The sequence below is a fragment of the Bolinopsis microptera genome, chromosome 2 (assembly GCF_026151205.1).
Source record: "Bolinopsis microptera isolate Bmic1 chromosome 2, MBARI_Bmic_1.0, whole genome shotgun sequence".
Lineage (NCBI taxonomy): Eukaryota > Metazoa > Ctenophora > Tentaculata > Lobata > Bolinopsidae > Bolinopsis > Bolinopsis microptera.
In genome coordinates, this window is record NC_087073.1 from 10380150 (window position 1) to 10403571 (window position 23422).

The following is a 23422-nucleotide window of genomic DNA, read 5'->3' on the forward strand; positions in this document are numbered from 1 at the left end:
GACCTGAAACCTCGACTAAAGTTAACCATTTCCTACTGTTTATATTAGAGGAGCACACATTTAGAACTTCTTCCATACTCCTTCGTGACTAAATTGACGATTTAGATAATTTTACCTGTTAAAAATTGGTGAAAAATATGGGCGTGGCCCAAGTCAGTATTATACGAAACCTTAGAGACACAATTTTTTTGGTTGTTCCTGACCCTATAGAGCAACTAATTAGAGGTGATCTCTGAATATTTGAACGAAAAGTGGTTTTGTGAACCGCCTTATAATGCCAGATAACCCCCTCTATATCCCTGTCCCGCATCAGGGTTCGCAGTTCCTCTTTAGAGTTTGTCCCAATTTCCTTCAGTAACATAGACAAGTAGCTTTGTCTTGGTCGGCCTTGATGTGCTCTACCAGAACCATGAATACGTTCCCACAAGACTAAATCCTTGGCAAGTAGCTCAGGATGTCTGATTTGAGTAAACTAACCTGATTACCGGAAAAATTATTTAAGAACGAGAATCATGATCTATACAATTTTTGTCGAAATTTACCTCATTTTACCTCATTCGGGCAGCCAAAAAAGGCAAAATTGGGATGAGGTAAAATGAGGTAAAATGAGGTTGACCCCCCCCCCCCCCCATATGTTAACAAAAAACTATGTGAATTATCTGACATAAACGTTAAAAGCGCTCTATGTTGCCACGATAATCCTAAGATAGGAGAATTCTTGGTTGCAGAACTTACCCTGAAAGGGCACAAAAACGCGTTAATCTGTAATATATATATCGCTCTCCAAGTGGGGACTTGAATGGTTTCATTGAACAATTAAAAATTTTCCTCCGTAACTTAGCAAGACATCGAAACAAAAATATCATACTGGCCGGAGATACTTACATAGACCTACTAGATTACGGGAGAATAGACTCTGTTACTAAGTATGCGGACACTCTAGCAGAGCATGGATTCGCTCCTGTGATATCAAGACCAACTAGAGTCACAGATCACAGTGCGACTATCATTGACCATATTTTCGTCAATAATTGCCACGCTGTTACAAAATCGGGAGTAATTTCTGAATCAATCTCTGATCACTTGGCAACCTTTGTTACAATCATGGTTGATCAGAATAGGCTCAGTTGTAAACTTCAAGAAGATACAACAGAAACATCTTCTCGAGTAATAAACGATGACAGCACACAAAAGTTCGAGAACGACATTTCTGCTGTAGACTGGAACTTTGTTAATAACTATGATTCTGCAGATGACAAATTTGAGGCTTTTGGGAAAAAATATAGTGAACTTTACGACCGAAATTTCCCAATTAAGGCAAAAAAGATTAAACCAGGCCGCCGTAAAAACACAAAGCCGTGGATCCAAGAATACGGTGCGCATGTGATCGCAAAAATAAATTTTATGAAGAATTATTCACTAACCCAACCACTGAAAATGATATCAGGTACAAGAAAATGAAGAAATTTGTGAATAAACACGTGGATAATAATATAAGGCCAAAAACAAATATTACAACGCGTACTTTACAAAATATTCTAGCGACAGCAGAAAACAATGGCAAATGGTTAAGAACTTGTTAAACAGAAAGCAAAAAGGCAAAATTAAGATAAACAAAATTAACTATAATGGGAACGAGATAACAGATTCTCAGCAAATTGCGAATAGCTTCAATGACTATTTCTGCAATATAGCTGAGACTCTTAAGAGAGAAAATGGTCTCGTATGTTTCGAGGGCCGGACTATCAAAACAGAAACTCAAGATAGCAAATGCCAGCGGAGCATGAATCTAGAAGATTCTTCCGCATCAGAAATAATTGAAATAGTTAAAGGTCTGAAAATTAAGTCGACTTCTGATATGAGTATACTTCCCCTGAAAAAAGTGAGCAATATACTTGCACCAGTGCTTAGATGCCTAGTCTCTGCGTCTCTACATCAGGGGAAGTTTCCACATAAATTGAAAATCGCGATTCAAGTAATTCCACTTCACAAAGGTGGGTCACGTGCTGAAGTTTCAAACTATCGACCTATCTCACTACTCTCATGTTTCTCAAAAATATTTGAAAAAATTATGCAAGCGCGACTATTAGATCACTTAAAGACAGAGAAAATCCTATTTGACTCCCAATACAGATTTCGGGCTGGGCATAGCTGCGAACATGCTTACTAGAATTAGAAGCCCAAAACCATATCCACAGGGCACTAGAAAGAAAGCAGGTCACAGCGCTGCTTCTTTTAGACAACAGCAAGGCCTTTGACATGTTTGACAGCAGTATTCTTTTAAGAAAACTTGAGCACTATGGAGTTCGGGGGTTGGCTTTATCTTGGTTTGACTCATATCTTACCGATAGAGAGCAATACGTGAGCGTCAACAACTGTAAGTCCTCTCACCTTAAACTTAACTACGGAGTTCCACGGGGCTCCATTCTTGGACCAATTCTGTTCATAATTTACATCAACGACCTTCCTCAGATTAGTAATTTAGCTAAACATATTTATTTCGCTGACGACGCAAACCTAATAATTTATAATAAGTACAGATCATACATTTGAACAACTTAATGCATTGGTGAATGAGATTCTGACTTTGATAATTGATCGGGCTACTAATAACGGGCTTAAATTAAATGCTAGCAAAACTAAATATATGATCTTCACAAATATATGATCTTCAAATATATGATCTTCACTATCAATTACTACAGTTCAAAAAACTTGTAAGCAGTGGTCTGAAATCCTCTCCGACAGAGATTCTTGGCTGTTGCTGGAATGTGAGATCTCTCAATAATAAGATTCAACCAATCATGGAATCTATAATCGACCAAAGAATCTCTGTCCTTTTTGTCACTGAGACTTGGCTCACCAGCATGAAGAATGATGTTACTGCTACCATCAAGTCTTACGGCTATAACTTGATTCACTACATCAGGAAAGACTCCGTTAAATGCAGAGGCGGAGGAGTTGGAATTATTTACAATTCAAGTGATTTGAACCTTACTCACGTGTGTTTGATAAGTGTGGAGATACGTTTGAAGCAGTTTTAGGCAAATTTCGGGACTCATCGGGTGATACTGTCCTCTGTGCTTGTGTTTACCGACCAGGGTCATTGACTGATGTATTTTTTGAAGATTTGGATGAGTTTATTGGGAACATATTCATGAAATACAAGAAGTTTTTAATCTGTGGTGATCTTAATATTCATTTGGATGAACATAAATCAAGAAACACGGCCAAACTGACTGAAGTATTGGCCAGCTATGGACTGCATCAATACGTGAGAGATCCAACTCACAACAAAGGACATATTCTGGATGTTGTAATCTCCTCTCATCAGATAGTCAATCCAAAGAGTGTCACAGTAGACTCGCACACCTCGGAAATGTTCCCAAACTGTGACCATTTCCCGGTTACTTTTAGCCTCACAAAAACAGTTGCAAGCAATCTCAACAAGAAAAAAGTTATCACATTCAGAAATGTCAAAGAAATTGACAAAAATTGTTTTGCGGATAATCTTGCTGAGGAATTGGTTACTGTAATGGATCCTGAGGGTCTATCACAAGCTGAAATGCCGTCATTTTAAAGCCGCATCAGCCTATACAAGTCTTAGTGCCTAACTGTGCTGAATAACCATGCTCCTCTCCTCACAAAGGAAATCAAAGAACGTAAGTCTGCCCCTTGGTTCGATGGTGAATATAAAGCACTTAGAAGCCAAAGAAGAAAAGCTGAGACAAAGTGGAAAATCTCCGGATCTTTAACTGACAAGAAACACTATGAATCAATCAAAGAGCAGTGCACAGAACTCTCAGACAGGAAGAAACATGAGTTTTTCAAAGTCGAATTCATAAAGCATTCCTATTCTTCTAAGAGTCTTTTTAGATTTGTGGACACCTTTCTTGATCGGGATAAAAGCATTGTGTTGCCTTTGTCGGAGTCTCTCAAGGACACAGTCGAAAACTTTAACGTATATTTTCAGGAGAAAATAAAGGCAATACGTAATAACTTTGATCATGTGGAGTCTGATGATCAAACGCCCTCTTACTGCGGAGAAAAACTAGCTGAGTTCTCTCCAACTACTCTAGAAGAACTAGAGGAGATAATCAAGGCATCTGAGATCAAGTCTTCTTCAATTGACCCTCTACCTGCAAACATCTTTAAAGAAAACCTTGAGGTTCTACTACCCGTCTTAGTTGACATAGTAAATGCTTCATTATCTTCTGGCAGTATTGATGGCGCTAAACTAGCTCATATCACACCCCTGATCAAGGGCCAGGGATTAGATAGTGATAATCTCAAGAATTACAGACCAATATCTAACCTTAGTTTTGTAGGCAAGTTGATAGAAAGAGTAGTGCTCAGGCGTCTAAATGAACATCTAGAAAACAACAACCTGAACATCCCACAGCAGTCTGGATACAAATCAAAACACAGCACCGAGACTCTGCTTGTGAGAGTTGTTAACGATCTGCTCATTGCATCTACAGAAAGCAAGGCAACTGTTGTTCTTCTCCTAGATCTCAGCGCAGCTTTTGATACAGTTGACCACTGCAAACTACTGAACATCCTCAGAAATGAGTTGGGAATAACAGGGACAGCTTGGAAATGGTTCAGCAGCTTCCTCACAGGTAGATGTCAAACGATTAAAGTTGGAAATGAGGAATCTTATGAGATAGTGATTAAGTTCGGAGTCCCACAGGGCTCTGTGCTGGGTCCGGTCCTGTTCAACATCTACATTCGCTCTTTGTACTCAGCAGCACATGATTTGAACTTCTCCATCCAGGGTTACGCCGACGATCATCAGCTGTATAAAAGTTTCAAGCCAAACGAGGAGCCCACCGTCCTTATCAACGATGTTCCCAAATGTTTCCAAGAAATTAATGACTGGATGAAAAAACATTATCTACAGCTCAATGCAGGAAAAACTGAGATTCTTGTTTTTGGGACACCGCTTGTTCTCCAGCAGCTGTCTATAGGGGGCGTGTTTGTTAACTCTGAGACGTGTGTCAGGCTGTCACCTGTTGCAAAGAACCTCGGATTTCGTCTCGACTCTCAACTAATCTTTGGTGAGCAAATCAAGCAACTTAAAACATCGTGTTTTCTGAAACTAAGAGACCTTGCTAAGATGAAAACATTCCTCACAACCAAACAGATGGGAACACTGACTCAAGCAATTGTAATCTCATCGCTTGACTACTGCAATGCGCTTTACTATGGTTGTAGTCAAGCCTCAATTACGCAGCTGCAGAACATTCAGAACCGAGCATGCCGTCTGGTTTTTGGATTAAAGAAGAGAGACTCAGTCGAGGAGAAGCTCAAATCCCTTCATTGGCTCAAGGTGAAGGAAAGGATTGAGTTTAAGTTATGTTTACTGATTTTCAAAGCAGTCAATGGTGTTGCTCCTGCATATCTGTGTGATCTAGCAACATTTGTTAGTTCGAGTAGCAGAAGAACTTCCTCCTTACACCTACCTGTCGGATCTACAAGATCGCACCCAAGAGCGTTTCAGACTGTTGCTCCGAAAATCTGGAACCAACTACCAATTGAAATTAAGACTTGTTCTGATGTTGATCTGTTCAAAACATTATTAAAAACTCACCTGTTTAAGAAAAGTTATGGCATAAGCGATTAATCGACAAAATAACTTTATCTTATTTGCTTAAACTGTTTAGGATGCAACCTAATGTCTTGATCTTTTTGAACTTATTAGCAATTAGACTGTTAGCTCGCTTCATAAGCATGTCATCTTCGTTCCAAAACTTTTTATGTCCTATGCATACACTCCTTGATAGTCATCTTGATCTAGTATCTTTGTTTCACATAATAGAGCATAGGTTTTGTGGTTTATCCACTGGGCTTAGAGTTTGTGTTTAAGCTACCAAATTTTATTATTATTATTATTATAAGAAAACTGAGGATATAGAAATCTTCATGGGAGGTGAACGATTAAAGCAAAGTGATCACGAAAAGTTTCTTGGCGTGATCATTGATACCAAGCTAAATTGGGCCCACCACATTAGACATTTAGCCACTAAAGTATCTAGAAATGCGGGCATTCTCTACAAACTCAAAGGCACAGTACCTAACAAAGCACTTAAGTTGATATACAACAGCTTTGTTCAGTCTCACTTGTACTACTGCTGCACAGCTTGGGGAACAAGATCACTAAACTCCGTTAAGAGAGTCTTCTCGGCCCAGAAAAAGGGCATTTGCGCTGCAGACAACCAATACCACCGCTATTTTTATGACAAAGATATGAACAGTACACCTTCACACACAAAGGAAATGTTCAATAAACTAGAAGTATTAGCTTTACCGAACGTGATAGATAAATGTATATTATGCTTAATGCACAAAGTATATTCTAACACTGCACCACCAAATATAATAAGAATGTTCACTGTTTCAAACTTAAACGCACCTAGAAGAGAACCTCAGTTCTTTGCAGTACCATTTAACCGTTTATGTAATTCAGACAAGAGCATTTCTTATATTGGGCCTAAGTTATATAACAAAACGGTCAACTTTATTAACAAGGACACGACTTGCCTACAAGACAAATTCTCAAATTCATTCAAGTCTACAGTCAACAAGTATGTGCTCACTGCACAAGCACTTAACCCGGATGACAAGGACTGGAACAGCTCAAATTTCGTACTTTTAGAAACTTGAATAACTTGGTACAACTTACGTTAATTATAGTGACGAGCAACAAAACTTTTACCTCAGAACGAAATATGACTATGAGACTATCTTCAAGCATTTTTACAATGCTATCGCTACTGCGCAATTTCACTGTCATTTACAAAGATAAAAATATCACCGCGCATTCTTCAGACCCTGTGTCGCTGTTCTAAATGTATGTAAAGAGATAAGAGTTATTTAGAATTTCTTAATAGAACTATTTAAATTTGCTAATAGCGTAATCATATTTTATACATCTCTATTATAATTCAGAGAATTGTTTTTGTACAATGTATAATGTTTGTACGACCGCCCACGTGTAAATCAGACGAAAAATAGGAATTTAGGGAACAACTAAAAGGTTCCATAGCAACGGTGTTTTAATGCACACATGCACGTGCAAATATTGTTTTAACGTCATTTTGATCGGTTTTGTGGTAATTACGTTGTGTTTAAAGTGTTTTATATTTAAATCGGCTGTATCTTCGGTTGAGATGGATATTTTTTGATGCGATTAAAACTTTCTTTCAAAGAATACTACTAGCTTCGTCCCTGTTACCACGGGCTTTCTAGTCTATATTATAATTCAGAGAATTGTTTTTGTACACTGTACACTGTACGACCGCCCACGTGTAAATTAAATGAAAAATAGGAATTTAGGTAACAACCAAAACGTTCCATAGCAACGGTGTTTTAATGCACATATGCACGTGCAAAGATTGTTTTAACGTCATTTTGATCGGTTTTGTAGTAATTACGTTGTGTATAAAGTGTTTTATATTTAAATCGACTGTATCCTTCGTTGTGATGAATATTTTTTGATGCGATTAAAACTTTCTTTCAAAGAATACTACTAGCTTCGTCCCTGTTACCACGGGCTTTCTAGTTATTCATATTTTATACATTTTCATATACTATGAAATCAATCAGCAAGAGTTAGAATCACAATATTCAGAGCAAGATGCTATGAAATCAATCAGCAAGAGTTAGAATCACAATATTCAGAGCAAGATGTTATGAAATCAATCAGCAAGAGTTAGAATCACAATATTCAGAGCAAGATACTATGAAATCAATCAGCAAGAGTTAGAATCACAATATTCAGAGCAAGATACTATGCAATCAATCAGCAAGAGTTAGAATCACAATATTCAGAGCGAGATGGAAATAACAGGTATTTCAAGACTACAGTTAAAAGCCCGATATACCATCACCGGGTTATATATATAATAATATTATTTATTATAGGATTTTAATCAAGGGTGCAAATCAAACTATTTCCCGACCGGTTGAAGGTAACAACTATCAACTATGTCCGAACTACGTTGAAAGGTTGTGTAAGTGCTCTCAAAATGGTAATATGGAAACTTCCGCTTCAGCACCTTGTCTTTACAATGTCGTGTGACTGTACTCGGTAATTACAGTAAATTCATCTGTCCTGAGCTGCAGTCAACATCATTGAAACTATCTAGCCTCGGCAATTCTTATACGGTTAGATAATGAGTTGGATAAGGTATCAGCTGTAAAACTAAACCCTACCGAATTCGTGTGTTATTTTATGGCGAAATAAGTGAACAACAGTCTGTAACCTCTGAAAATAGTAGTCAGCCTAGAAAAAGAGGTTTCTCCTCGTAACCTTGAAATTCAAGAGTGAAGCCGTTTATGAAGCTAAATAGTAAATAATGAGCCTCTAGCGTCCTTTGTCCAATCCTTAATTATTATGTAATTTTATTCAAATAAAAATAGAAAGATAGAACATAAATGAACATCTTAACGATCTGATAAGTAGTCTGAATATAAAAAATACGGATCATAAACTAAAACAATTTCTTCAATCCTGCTCTATCAGAGGCTAATATATTCTTAAACTATACAAATCGTCCGTATTTACAAATATAATGAAATGTCCCTATAACTTAGGGGTCGTTCACATATTTCGTTATCTGAAAATAGTAGTCAGCCTAGAAAAAGAAGTTTCTCCTCGTAGCCTTGAAATTCAAGAGTTAAGCTGTTTATGAAGCTTGATTGTAAATCAGATTGTCTTTGAGTTATATAGTGTTTAAAAACCTATGAGAATCGAGAGACATCCAAATATATGCTGAGCACTCGGACACCGGGTCGATCACGGAATTAAAGTACGACAATGATATAATATAAAATATTTCGATTTTATATAATCGTATTGAACAACATTGAGGTCATACTTAAACAGCGTTTTAAGGATTCAGAGGTCTCATTTAAAAATAGCTAAATTGATAATTTTAAAAATCCTAGCTAGACGCTTCTTAACCCATCAAGTGATGCGTTATGACGTAATGTACCGTTAATGGTTTATATATTTTAAACTGAAAAGAATGCTAAAGGTTATTGGGATAATCATACCACACCTGGCGGCTGTCCGTAGTATACATGTCTAGACGGAATTAAAGTACGACAATGATATGATATATAAAATATTTCGATTTTATACAGGGTGGCCCATAAGTGACTACCCACATGCAACCTCTTAATAACTCACGTAATTCGTCTCCAAATTGCACCATAATTTCAGAGATTATAGATATGGGTCAAACTTAGATTTCCTGAAAGTTTCGTAAGCCACGCCCAATTACAGTGGGCGTGGCGTGACACTCCCTCTTTTTCACTATTGTCTTCATAAAATGAGAACGCTTTAAGCTAAGAACTCAAAATTTTTTGTACACATTTGGCTTGATAATTGAAAACTTTTCCCAAAGTTTCAAGTTCATTGGTTTAAATATGGCTGAGTTATGACCATTTTAAAATCCATCGGATATGTGATCCGAGCACTCAGTCAGTGATATTTGCACTCAATTAGTGATCTCGTCACCCAATCTGATCAAGAGTAAGGCGTTAGCGTGTATTAATGAGGTTCATTGGGCTTTGATTGGATACCGATGATGACTTTGCTAGAAAGGGAAACACAAATTTTGAGGATAAAAACCAGATCATGACCTTTTCAAGAAAAGCCGTTCTCTCCACCACTTCATCCGGTCTAGTAGAGCCCCAGTGAATTGCATTCTGGGACTTGACATATCCGTTTATATGGCCTTGTCGCTGTACCAGATTTCGTCCTCAAAGTAGGGATCCACATTCTGCTTGGACAGGAATGTGTTGGCGAAATCTATCCTCGATTGGAAATCACGGTTCAAAAGTTTGTGTTTCTTTGTGATTCGGTAGGCCCGGTTAGAAAGGTCTTGCTTTAGGATTCGCTGAAGGGTTCTGCTGATGTCTAAGGCAGGAGCTCGTTTCCGGGTGCCAATCTTAGGTGTGTCCATCACGTCACCAACAACCATCGTGATGTTTTCTACAGTCCTCGCAGTTCGTCTTCTGCCGACTCTTCGCCGATCGTGTGCAGAAAACGTAAACTTAATCTTGTGATGAATGTCAAAGCAGCTTTTCCGGCAAGGGGGTGGTCGGTTGAATTTCATCTGAAATTGTCGTTTAATCTGAGGGTAGAACTCCCCATTTTCTTTCTTCAGGTAGACGAACAATCGTTGTTCTGCAGTAAAGGGAGGATAGTGAACCATTTTCGATGATTCAATGGATGGTTCATTCCTTTTTATTGATTGTAAGGAACCTGTGACTAGCAGGGCTAACAAGCCCTGAAATGGTGACACCACCATAAATTCGTGTGATAGCGTTTTAGGTGCAGTCAGCTGTATAGGGCTGTATAGGCCGGCCCATAAGCAGGCTGCAACCAATCAAGCGGTGCATGTGAGCCAAACAGGCCATTAACCAAGTGACGAGATCACTGACTGAGTGCTCGGATCACGTATCCGATGAGTTTTGAAATGGTCATAACTTAGCCATATTTTAACCAATGAACTTGAAACTTTGGGAAAGGTTTTCAATTATCAAGCCAAATGTGTGCAAAAAATTTTGAGTTCTTAGCTTAAAGCGTTCTCATTTTATGAAGACAATAGTGAAAAAGAGGGAGTGTCACGCCACGCCCACTGTAATTGGGCGTGGCTTACGAAACTTTCAGGAAATCTAAGTTTGACCCATATCTATAATCTCTGAAATTTTGGTGCAATTTGGAGACGAATTACGTGAGTTATTAAGAGGTTGCGTGTGGGTAGTCACTTATGGGCCACCCTGTATAATCGTATTCAACAACATTTACGTCATACTTAAACAGCGTTTTAAGGATGAGGTCTCATTTAAAAAAGAGCTAAACTTTAAAAATCTTGGCTAGATGCTACTTAACGCGTTATGTACGTTACCTATGTACCGTTATATATTAGTGGCTTATGTACCGTTAGTGGCTATATATTATATATAATATACATTTTACTGACACCACGGCATCAACGCAACTTTCCGCAAAAACCGTAAAAGATATATACAACTGAAACTTTTTTGACTGGGTCAAATGCTTTAATGGCCTTCTAATCGGCATAAAAAATTAAAAATTGGCCAAGGAATATAAGAATTTTATTGCCCAAATTAAGGACTCCCAAGTGGTGTCAACAACTCGAATTGAATAGGTAATAATTATTTTACTCTCTCGAGTCTTGACACCACCTTAGGGTTAGACGGGTTCCGGGGTTCCTACTGTTAACTTTAAATGGATCACTATGCAATGAAACACACCAGTTGTTACAAGTAAAGAAGTAATTATCAAACCCCACAGACAACATGTTTGTGGCACATTCTGAAATAGAACACAATTAGTATATATTATATCGACTATCATAAATATATAAACCAAATATATAGCAATTCACAATCTCCCGTTCTTTCTTAAAAAGGCTTTGAAAGATTTAAAATATTAACTATAAAATAAAGGTGTCACAAGAAAGACTATAATCTTTCTAAATATAACTTCCCTCTTCGTGGATACATGCACAACATGTAATAGAAAATCGTTTTAAACGAACACATTATATAAATCACAAATACCAATATATTCACTCTTTTAACTTCTTCAAGTTTCAAATTAATAAGATTATTAAAATCCTTCACACACGATATTAAAAACTTTGAATACAATGTTTATTATTGGAATACAATTCTAAACAGTTCATTGTCAAATTCTCCTGACGACAATACCTCCCGTAGCAGTGAAGTTGGAGCTCCAGCTTTAGTCAAACAATCTGCAAGCTGGTTCTTTGTTGAAATCCAACGAACTGTCATTTCACTATTGTTCACTCGCTGTCTCAGGCAAGCTATTGGTATCCTCAATCCCTTGTCATCAACATTTTTCGAGGTTTGGATAGCATCATGTAGAGACTTGCAATCAGTCATTACAATGACATCAAGTTTTCCAGATAACATGATCTCACTCAGCTGAGCTTGGATCAACTCACATGTTTCCACTGCTTCGATCATTGCCCAACTCTCCGCTGCTAAAGTACTTTTACATACTGTCCGGATTTTTCTACTCTGCCATGTAATGGGGCAGGATTTTCCTGTAAGCGAAACAAGGAAAATTATGAAGCCTCCCTGAGAGCTACCGTCCTTCAAGTTTCCATACGATGTATCACAGAAAACCACTAAGACTGACTCAGGCAACAGTAGTTTCTTAAACCTGAGTGTTAGAGGATTCTTTTCTAAGAACTTTACTGTTTTGTTTACCATTTTCAAATCTGCGATGGTCCCTTCAGTCACAGAATTACTAGCAAAACAGTACATGTAGCATAAGCTACATCTGGCCGTGTCTGTGTTGATACCCACAACAACTGTCCACACACAGTTCTCAGTTGTTGCTTTTCTTCCTCGTTGATTGGGAGCGTATTTCGATTCACTCGGGTGGGGTCGATCTCTATTCTTGAAATCTGGTCTGCATATCCCAGTTGTGATACCAGAATTCCAGATTGTGTTTGCTTTACATCAAGACCAGTATAAGCAAATTCAACTTCGACCTCCGTACTTAGACGAAACTTCTTCTTCAGTTCCCCAATAACTTCCCTTTCAAACTTCTTGCTTCCACTGAACATCAGATCGTCAACATGCACAGCAATGATACCCTCAAGTTTTCCTTCATCATACCAGAACATGAATGACTCATCATATATGACAATACCACAACATTTGACTTCACTAGAGTATCACGAAGCTCAACATACCACATTCTAGGTCCGTCTACTAACCCGTAAATACATTTGTTCAGTTTCCAGATTTTCCTCGTTTCAGCTTCCTTCGGAGGAATAATGAAGACATCTCTTGAAATCTTCTTGCCTTGCAAGAAGGCAGCCTGAACATCGATGTGTTGTAACTTCCAACTTTCTGTTGCAACTATTGTAAGGAGCAGTCTTATAGAGTCCCTGTTACAGGTTGGGGAGTCCTTTCGTATGTTGCTACTATTTTCTTGATAACTAGGTGCCACTAAACGAGCTTTAACGGAACCTTCTGCTTTCTTTGTAATTACCCAACGTTTTTTCCTACTACAGAAACTGCTGTTTCCATAGAGCAAGATGGTTGATCATGATCCTCTAGGAAATTTCTCTGCGTCTCTAATGGGGATTTTGGTGAACTTGATACAATACTCGGGTTAGGTTGCCTAACAACTGACTCTGAGGTAACGGGATATCCTGTTGTTGTATCCCTGGTTAGATGACACGCACTGCACTTATAATACTGATTTCCATGCTTTAATATATATAAATGAGTAATGTCTCTCCCCAGTATAACACCTGGCCCACTCCATTTTGCAGATCCTTTTCTCTTGTACATCACCTTTTCACCGTTGCTATAATACTCATCATTGCTTGTCCGAATTTGGCTTTGCAGAGCTCTACGTATCTTGTTGCTACTTTCACACTTTGCAAATGCTTGCCTTGCACTGTGCATTGCATTAACATTATCAGCCACGGTTTTACTCACCGTTGTTTCTTCTAAAGCTGGCAGTCTATCATCGATGACGTTCGGAAGTGAAGGGTTACGGCCCATTGTCAACTGATTTGCAGAAAACCCACCAAACATCTGCATGGAGTTTTTCGCACTTAGTGCCCAACACAATGCAACTTCCCAGTTGCATTTTGAATCTTCCTTCGTTTTTACCATCATCTGTGTCAGCATCTTATGATGACGTTCTACAATCCCATTGCTCCAAGGGCTCTCGGCAGCTGAATTTTGCACATCCACATTGAATCTTTGACACATCTCAGTAAACTCCTCATTGGCAAACTCTCCACCATTATCAGCCATGAATTTCTTTGGATTTCCAAAGATGGATATCCATCCAGAGCAAATTCCTTGGATGATTGTCTCTTTCTCCTTATTGTAGATTATTCTAGCTGCTGAATATCTTGTCACCGAATCAATCATAAGATATACACATTTGCAGTGCCAGGAACATTCTTAAGATCCATTGCAACACATTCGTTGAACACCTTTCCTCTTGGGAGACCCACCACTGGTCTTGACTTAGGTTTCTTGTACATCAGACATATTTTACAACTGCTGGATACCTCATCAATTGCTTTCATATATTCTGGTCTCTTAAATCCTGCAGTTTTCAGCAATGTTTTCAGTTTATCACTAGGAGGGTGTAAGAATTGTTTGTGGATTTTTTGCACTTTCCTCCTAATCTCTTTTTCGTCAGTATCAAACAAACCTTCTTCGCTGATTGTCATCACCAGATGTGGGGTCTTTCGATCTGGCGGCACAATGGTCATGCGTCTTTTATTACAAAGAGGAACGCAATAGTGCTTTGATTTAGTTTCAAACAAATCAACACAATCTCCACTGAATCTCATTGTATCATTTTTGAAATCCAACACAGCACCAGCTCTCTTTAACGATGCTTTACTGAGAAGCAACGGCAGTTCTTTCTCAACAATGTTTGCTTCTATCCGAACATCTGTCTTTCCTATTCGCCCAGGGATGATAGTCTTTCTGTGGAAATGACTTCGAGTCCATCCCAAATCTAAAAGGCGTCGAGCAAGGTTCACTAACCATCATTTTCAGTTGTTTTTCTTCCAGAGTTTCTCTGTAGTGATTCACCCAGTTCCTACCAACAACTGTCTTTGTACATCCAGAATCAATAACTGCACATGCTAATGACTCATACACAAGAGAACCAAGGTTTGTATCACTCATCAGGCACTCTTCAGGAATCTCAACAATATTTTCAGATTCTAACACCACCATGAATGTTAAGAATGCACTCTCTGCTTCCATGGCCGTAACATTCTCAGCACCATCTTGTGCGAAATACTGTGCATTATCTGTTGAACCTTTGAACCTGAAGAAGCTCTGTTCTTGCTTGTGCACCATCTCGCAATATGGTTTTTAGCGCCACAAGCATAGCATCCAGTATACACACTCTTTTGTCGATTATACGGATGATGATGATTCCCACGTCCTCTTGACATCCTTTTGTAGTTTCCTCGTCCACTTCTTGGGGTTGAGTTGTACATGTATAGTTACATTCCTCATGTTCCACCTTCACTGATATTGACGCAGGCGGTGTGGAAAGGTTCGATTGGACGGAGAAGATTTTCCCGATCGTTTCACACATATCTTTATAAGTAAGATCCTTTACAGTTGCCAAAGCGAGATCATATTTTTCTGACGGGAGGTTAGCGCTGTTAAGGAATCTGTAGGCCAGAACTGCTTCAGGAAGAGTGATTTTGTGTCTCCTGAGATCCGCTAGCAACTTCTCAAACTCAGATATGTAATTCTGTAGAGACAACCCTTCTGGTCTCACATATTTTCAAACTTACCATAAACTCGGTAACAGGTTTGAGCTGAGTCCTCTAAATAGATTTTGTCAAGATGACTTAAAATCTTTGCTATTGCATCCTCTGCAATTAGGACATCTTTCCCTAATGATCGTACTGTATCTTTTATCTTCCCTTGTTTCAATTCTAAGAGCAACGCAGTTCCTTGTCTCTTTTGCTCTAAACCCGTGAACTCTTGCCACAGCTGCAGGTCTAACTTCCAATTGCAGTAGTCCTGATCAGTAGTCCTGTATGCCGGTGGCCGTGGGGCTTTGTAATTACTAGTTACTCTAACTGTCTCTGGGGGTGCCATTGCGTCCTTCTCTGCTACCACTTGTTAACTTTAAATGGATCACTATGCAATGAAACACACCAGTTGTTACAAGTAATTATCAAACCCCACAGACAACATGTTTGTGGCACATTCTGAAATAGAACACAATTAGTATATAATATTATATCGACTATCATAAATATATAAACCAAATATATAGCAATTCACACCTACTAGTAAATTTTAAACTGACAAGAATGCTAAAGGTTATCGGGATAATCATACCAGTAACACACCTGGCGGCTGTCCGTACGCGTAGTATAGCTGTCTAGACCATCTCCTAATTTTCACTGAATTGATTATTGTTTTGTTTTCAAATGCTTCAAATTTTTGTTTTCAAATGCTTCAAATAATTCAAATGTAAAATATATGTGTAAATGAATCTCCAAATCCGATGAACTTGGGAAGTCTGTGATTCATGGAGTTCCGTAGTATTCAGTTTATATTGTTGTATGGCAGTAGTATAAAAATATGTGCTTTGTCGACTACGATGAAAATCTTCTAGAATGTGGTTATGATTAGGGGAACCATTCGCCACTCATCCCCAAAACTTCAGAGGTATATGGGATTGGAAAGATTTACTGAGGTTTTTGACGTTATAACTCATTCTCAAAAATAAAACCGCAGATATTCTTTATAACAATTGAAAATTTGATAAAAAAGTCGTACGAGATGACATCCGGAATCAAAAGTAAACGACAACGACATTGATATTAATTTGCCAGCATCCTAAAATTTTCTCTTCTAAACACCCAGTTCCGTCCCGGCAAAAAAACCGGCTAACAGGAAAAGATATCGATATCCGGCCGTTATCCAAAACCCCAGACCGGTCGGTTCCTATTAACAGAAGCCTAGAACTCGATTCAATAAAAACGGTATCTTACAGTTACGGTTTATACCGCGGCCGCCCATATAGACACTTCAAACAATGTACAGGGAGTCCTTTCCGAAAAAATACTTATTAGTGGATATGTAGACTCGGAGAAGTATATGTAGACTCGGAGAAGTGATATGTAAATCTCGGAGAAGTGTTTCTGAAACTATACTTATATGTATTTCCCAAATTTCGTCTCGTATTTTGTTATTATTATATTTCTGAAACATAACTTAAGTACGCAAGAGATCAACACATGCGTGAGCCGCGCTGAAACTCTTCCATAAATTCAGTTTATGCTGCGCAGTTACGTTTGTACTTTGTTATAAACCGCGCGGTTTAGTATTCATATTGTACGTTTGAGAGCAGTGCGTGTGAACTAATATATAAAACAGGAATTGGCGAGGCTTTGACCATTAACACAGGTGTAGTAAAATGCTAAAACCTTGTTGCCTTCACGGAGCAATTCTACCAGCACATCCAAATTTCTCAATGATATCATCGCGTGCAGTGATAGTGATGATACCGATAAACTATTTGCACTTTACAGTGAGGGGCCAATAAGGTTGAACCGTCGCGTAGACTGACATGATCTATGTTTTTAGAACGGACCACTTGGGAGCCTACAATGATATTTAAATTATAGGGTCCTGTTGACTTCTATTGGAGGATATTTATGGGTTAGAGCAAATAAAGCGTAAGCACTTGCCAGTGCAGTTAAACTATTTGCATCGAGAAGTCAGAAAGTTGGACGGTCACGTGAATGGAAGTCTAGGTTTTTAGAAAGGACCACTTGGGAGCCTACAATGATATTTTAAAAATAGGATTTTATTTATGCGCAGTTAAATTTATGAATTAAAATGTACATTTAGACTGTCTGCATAGTCAACCCTTTTTATATGTAGTATTCCAAATTTAAAGTCCTCAGCATTTGCTACAATTCATTAATTTTTTGCACCCTCTTTGAGATCTATAATTGCCGTGACTGTGAGTATTCTACGGTCCCTAAAATAGCAGTGCGTGTGAACTAATAATGATCTTTAAAATATTAATTATTTTACGTTTGACAATATATGTCAAACATAACATAATTATTCGTTTCCCTTCGAATACTTTTTGAGTTAAGTATAATTATTGCACTTAAGTAACGTCCGTACCATAGTTACATTTTAAGTGAAAAACAGCGTACTTAAGTATGTACTTAAAAGTAAAAATATCGGCTTAAGTGAAAAAAATTTAATTACAAAAATTGACTGAAGTTTTTGCACTTAAGTATCTGTTCAGATATACTTTTTGCTTAACTTTACACTTAATTCCCATCTTTCACTTAAGTACCTACCGTTTCGGAAAGGACCCCCAGATCTCCGAAACGAAAAACTTAAAAGTAATACAATTAGAAGTATTATACATGTTATAGGTTTAAGTTGAACCTACGCGTACGGCATTATAAACTTGACTTCCTTATGAAAAGTCATGTACCTACTCATGATGGCAGAGGAAATGGTTGATTTTATGGCTAAATTTTAAACACTGGGTATTTGTACCATGTTGCTGGTATTCAAATGGTTATTCTAGCGATAATACATATCGTATTGTGGCACTTTTAGATTTCATGAAGAAATTGTTTGTCGGCTGTAATAATAGCTATTACGTAGCAGCACCACCCCATCATAAGATACATAACAGTGAAATCAGGACGCTCATTACTATGACCCACAGTGCTCAAACTTCACTAACAAAATTACTAAGTATAAAAGTACTATTTTGCTATCATTGACATTCGTATTACTAATTGAAGTTTATGAATTCTACTTGAACATCCACTAAACCAGGTGAACATTGTCCACTGTGTCCACTGTGTCCACTGTGTCCACTGTGTCAACTGTGTCCACCGTGTCCACTAATTTAACCTAACTGTGTCCAGGTATACCTACTCGGTCTTGTGGACGCTATTGTGGACTCGTTTGGGGAAGATGGCGGCAACTTTGGGAAGTTTCTACCGGAGCACGGTCACTGGAAGAACCTGTACGGGTCCTGTATTCTGCTCATCATGTTATTCGTGGTGCTCATTGGAGCCGAGGTCAGCATTATATGTGCATGACTGTATACAATTATTAATCATAATTTCGCGAACGATATAATGTGAATATTATGTAGATTTTGAACAATTAGTAAACTCCTTATTTTATTCGTAGTTCTCATTGAAAATAAAGTGACGAGATATATAATACGTCTTTAATTTGCAGCAAAGCCTACATACTTACATGAGCATACATTGATACTACATACTTATGTATGGACAATTAATTTGGCGGCTCAGTACAGTAACACACTAATGACTGTGTCTAGTTTATCTGGTACTTGTTAACTAAATATAACAGTTAATAATATTTTACATTCCGACAGATGTTCGCAAAGACAAACCTTGTTATCTTCGCTATTGTGGCTGTGACCCTAGTTATTAACATCGTAAACTTTATCATCCAAAAACCTATTAATGTGAGTAACACTGATCTAGAAGGTGTTCTCGAAACACTAGCCTCATTTACCCTCAATCAATTAATTTACAGATTGAATAATTTCAAATTTACCCTCAATATGATTATTTGAATTCCAGGTTCTGTTTTATTTTACCACTATTATCTGTTATACTTCACACTATAACATGCAGCCCACTACAGGACCTTCACCCACCGTCAGATAACTCAATGCTAAACCACACTGTTAACCTCACATATACCAGTTGGAGCAGGGAAACCTTCCTTGAAAACCGGTTAGTTAATTAGTTAATTAATAGTTCTTCTCATATTACCCTCACACATGACACAACTGATATTATTGCACTTGTTGTTAAGTTTAATATTGTTGTCCTTTTGTCAGATTTATAACCGTTTTTTGTTGTTGCTTGGATATCTAGTTACGTTCCACAGAATGTGTAGAATACTGACGTGAATGATAAACTTCTCCGCATTCTTACTTGTTGTTTGGAAGTATGTACAGCTTAACAATATCATATAACAAAGGACGTTGTAAATGTTATCTTGGGCAGGCTGGCGGCCCGTTTTTCAAGAGGCACCTAATATTTTATCCTACAAACTGCAAAGTTAATGATACGGTGCTAGCAACGCAGATTTGAAAAATATGAAAATCAATTTTTCGCCAAACACTGAACACACGAGTTAGATTTAGTGTCGCCTTTCCGCAACGTCGATACTGGTTAATCAACACGTAATTTAGATAAATAATAAAACGCGTTACCAACTCATTTTAATAGTTATACTTATATATCGTTATTATAATATATGGTTTGATTGAATTCTGTGCAATGAAAGTATTTAAATCATCTATGAAACTAGCTACATACATATTATTACATGTATATAACTAACGGATTAGATAACTAAAGGGGAAGTTAAGACAGTAAGAGGGGAACTGCGAACTGCGAACCCTGATACAATATGGAGAGGGTTATTCAATATTCATGCCATTTATCTATATAGCGATCAGAAATGTTAATAAATTGACCTTAACCAAGATTACTGGTTCAAACGTCTTGTCACATGACTTGGACGACCTATCATAATTCGATTCCAATTGCCAACTGAATGTTCTAAATCGCACAAATATTGCGCAACCGATTCATTGAAACGGTTTTAAATGTCTATAAAAACATTAATGAAGGAGCACTCCACTATATTTTCCACTCATTTTTTTCCCTACTCTTGCCGAAGGCAAAAAGATCGTAGGGAATAAGTAATCGGGTTTGGATATATGAGGTGGCCCGATGGACCTGCGGTGATGACAAAAGTCTGCTCCTTCGCAATATAGACCACTCCCCTATAATTATGTGTATAGGAAGCGTATGTTATGCTGCCCGCGACGGTAGCCATGTGTTAATTAATTACAGTGAAATTCCTCCTTCGCAAAGTTATTTTCCGCAATTATCTGGATTCATTTATTGTTGATGCGCGGCGCTACATTGGTCAAATAAATCGTCAATTTTTACCATGCACGAATCCCACTCATTTATAAATAATATAGTATGTAAATATGTTGTACTTTTTTCCAGTCACACCTTTCACTCGAAAGAATGAAAGGTATACAAGTACATCGTAGGGAAAATTCTTGTTATTTGTTTGTTTGTTTGTTTGTTTGTTTGTTTGTTTGTTTGTTTGTTTGTTTGTTTGTTTGTTTGTTTGTTTGTTTGTTTGTTTGTTTGTTTGTTTGTTTGTTTGTTTGTTTGTTTGTTTGTTTGTTTGTTTGTTTGTTTGTTTGTTTGTTTGTTTGTTTGTTTGTTTGTTTGTTTGTTTATAGAACCCGTCCCCAATCTCGTATTGGAAAATGACTAAACTCAGGTCTGAGTGTGAATACGGGTGGTACCTGCAAGAGTGTTCATTAAGCATTTAGAGTTCTTTAAAACTGCAGTTACAATTGTGCTAGAGTATTTTTAGTATATATATTTTTAGTATATATACGATTGGTATCAGATATATATCCCTACATGCTTCCAAAATTTTGTAAAGCCGTAGTACATACATATCACATTACACCGGAGCCTACACAGTGCAATCTCCTCCAGTCGATCTGCGCCGCGTATGTTTATATAAGCGTGCGGCGCAGACTGAAGGAAACTACACTCTGCAAGTTCGATCCAGTGCAATGCTACATGTACGTACTACGGCTTTATCTCCAACTTTCTGCACAATGTACTGGAATGTTTTGAAGGAAAAGAAAGAACCAAAAAAAAAGATATATATAAATAAAATCAGCGATTTAATGTTAGCCTTATTAGGACGGTAACTTTAATTCCCTGGTTTCTAAAATCAGCTTATTTTTTTTAAATAATAAAATATGTAACGTCGATACCAAACCGATTATTGAGCGATGATAACTGAGTAGTTGATTCCTGGGTTGCAGAGTCATTCAGATGTTTCAGTCTTCGAATGTGGTTCTTGTTCAGTTCCTGACCAGAAGTGTCTAATGAAGTATTAGTAAGTCAGACAAGCAAACTGTTCCTTAAATGCTGCTCGTCTCCATCCCAGAAAATATGAAGATGACCCAGTGAAAAAGTGCAGAAATCGGCCGAAAATAACAAAGACTAGAAACAGTTAAAAAGTGACAGAATTCAAACACAAGGAAAATTAATAACATAGAGCGTAATAAGAAATATCTCCAAACGGATCTCTCTTAGAGGGTGAGATGTTCTTTGATAAGTCCTAATGATTAAATGAGAAGGTACTTAGAGGTACTAAATTAACCGGACTGCTAGCGAGGAGTCGAGAATGGGAATAAAATAAAAGCGGAATAACTCCTAAGATAACGAAATACTGGTACAGAAAGTTTAAGTCCGATCACAAAGTCTTATCTAGGAAAAACCTGTGAACCAAATAAGCAGAATGGCACCCGTCCATGAAGTCATAAAATATATACCGTTATAGAATGCCTCCGCAAACGTTTACTCCTTTGTAATGCACGTGTTAGTAAGTGTAGTAAAAAGATAAAAAGAATAAAGCTATTTGATGAATTATATGCGTTTAACCAATCTGCTGCAAATCAAATTTGCTTGTTTTGAAGTATTTAAGCTTGATGGTACCAGTTTTCTTAGAGGGTGAGATGTTCTTTAATAAGTCCTTTAATAAGTCCTAATGATTAAATGAGAAGGTACTTAGAGGTACTAAATTAACCGGGCTGCTAGCGAGGGGTCGAGAATGGGAATAAAATAAAAGCTGAATAACTCCTAAGATAACGAAATACTGGTACAGAAAGTTTAAGTCCGATCACAAAGTCTAGGAAAAAACTGCGAACCAAATAAGCAGAATGGCACCCGTGCATGAAGTCATAAAATATATACCGTTATAGAATGCCTCCGCAAACGTTTACTCCTTTGTAATGCACGTGTTAGTAAGTGTAGTAAAAAGATAAAAAGAATAAAGCTATTTGACGAACTAGCAGCAACATTCCGATCAAGAAGATTATCAGATTGGAAACTGGTCAAATTTTGATTTGGGTCAGAACTTGGAACTGAGATATCGTTATTATTATATGCGTTTAACCAATCTGCTGCAAATAAAATTTGCTTGTTTTGTATTTAAGCTTGATGGTACCAGTTTTCTTAGAGGGTGAGATGTTCTTTAATAAGTTCTAATGATTAAATGAGAAGCTTGATGGTACCAGTTCAAGGGTTAAGGTTAAGCAAATAAAATTGCCATTTAAATATAGCGACAATTTGTTGGCAAAAATGAACCTCATACGTATATGTGAGCATGAAACTTCCAGTTCCACGCAAGTTTGAGTTGTCATAGCAACAACTACTAGTTAAACAAGCAGTGTAACAAGACGCTGCGATAGTTAACTAAATATTTGATGGCCTGGTCTACTACCTTTGAGCAACTTATTAAATGATTGTCTGGTATTGACGGGGATGCAGGCCACAGTTTGTGTTTGTTGTTTTGATCTACAAATAAAGAAGAGTGTATAATGAAGTTCAATTAATTAAATTCTTTTGAATAAATAAAGGTAACCAATATGTGTCGAGATTATTTTTTTCTCTCATAGTTTATTCCAGATTCTGATGTCTGATTGTACCACCATGTCTGTCGTATATATACGAAAACTATATATAGTATATATATACGAAAACTATATATAGTTTTTAGACGTTAGTGTTACCAATAAGCAGTTTAAAGGAAAATGAGAATTTCTTAGAGGGTGAGATGTTCTTTAATAAGTCCTAATGGCCTCGTTGACCGTGCCTAACGGAGTCTTATCCTTAATCTACCTTTACGTAACAACTACAGCCCTTGCTGAACAATGCCCCTATAGTATAGCTTCTTGCTCTTCCAGAGCCCG

At 37.5% G+C, this 23422-nt stretch overlaps 1 protein-coding gene across 3 annotated transcripts in view; it reads left to right on the plus strand.

Annotated features, from left to right (window-relative positions):
* LOC134826396 (solute carrier family 12 member 9-like) overlaps positions 1-23422 on the plus strand; it is a 39097-nt gene that overhangs the window by 8151 nt on the left and 7524 nt on the right. For all 3 annotated transcript variants that reach the window (XM_063838748.1, XM_063838749.1, XM_063838747.1), the window contains 3 exons: positions 18498-18653; positions 18980-19072; positions 19255-19346. In XM_063838748.1, the coding sequence (XP_063694818.1) occupies positions 18498-18653; positions 18980-19072; positions 19255-19346 (341 nt within the window). The remainder of the gene's footprint in view (positions 1-18497; positions 18654-18979; positions 19073-19254; positions 19347-23422) is intronic.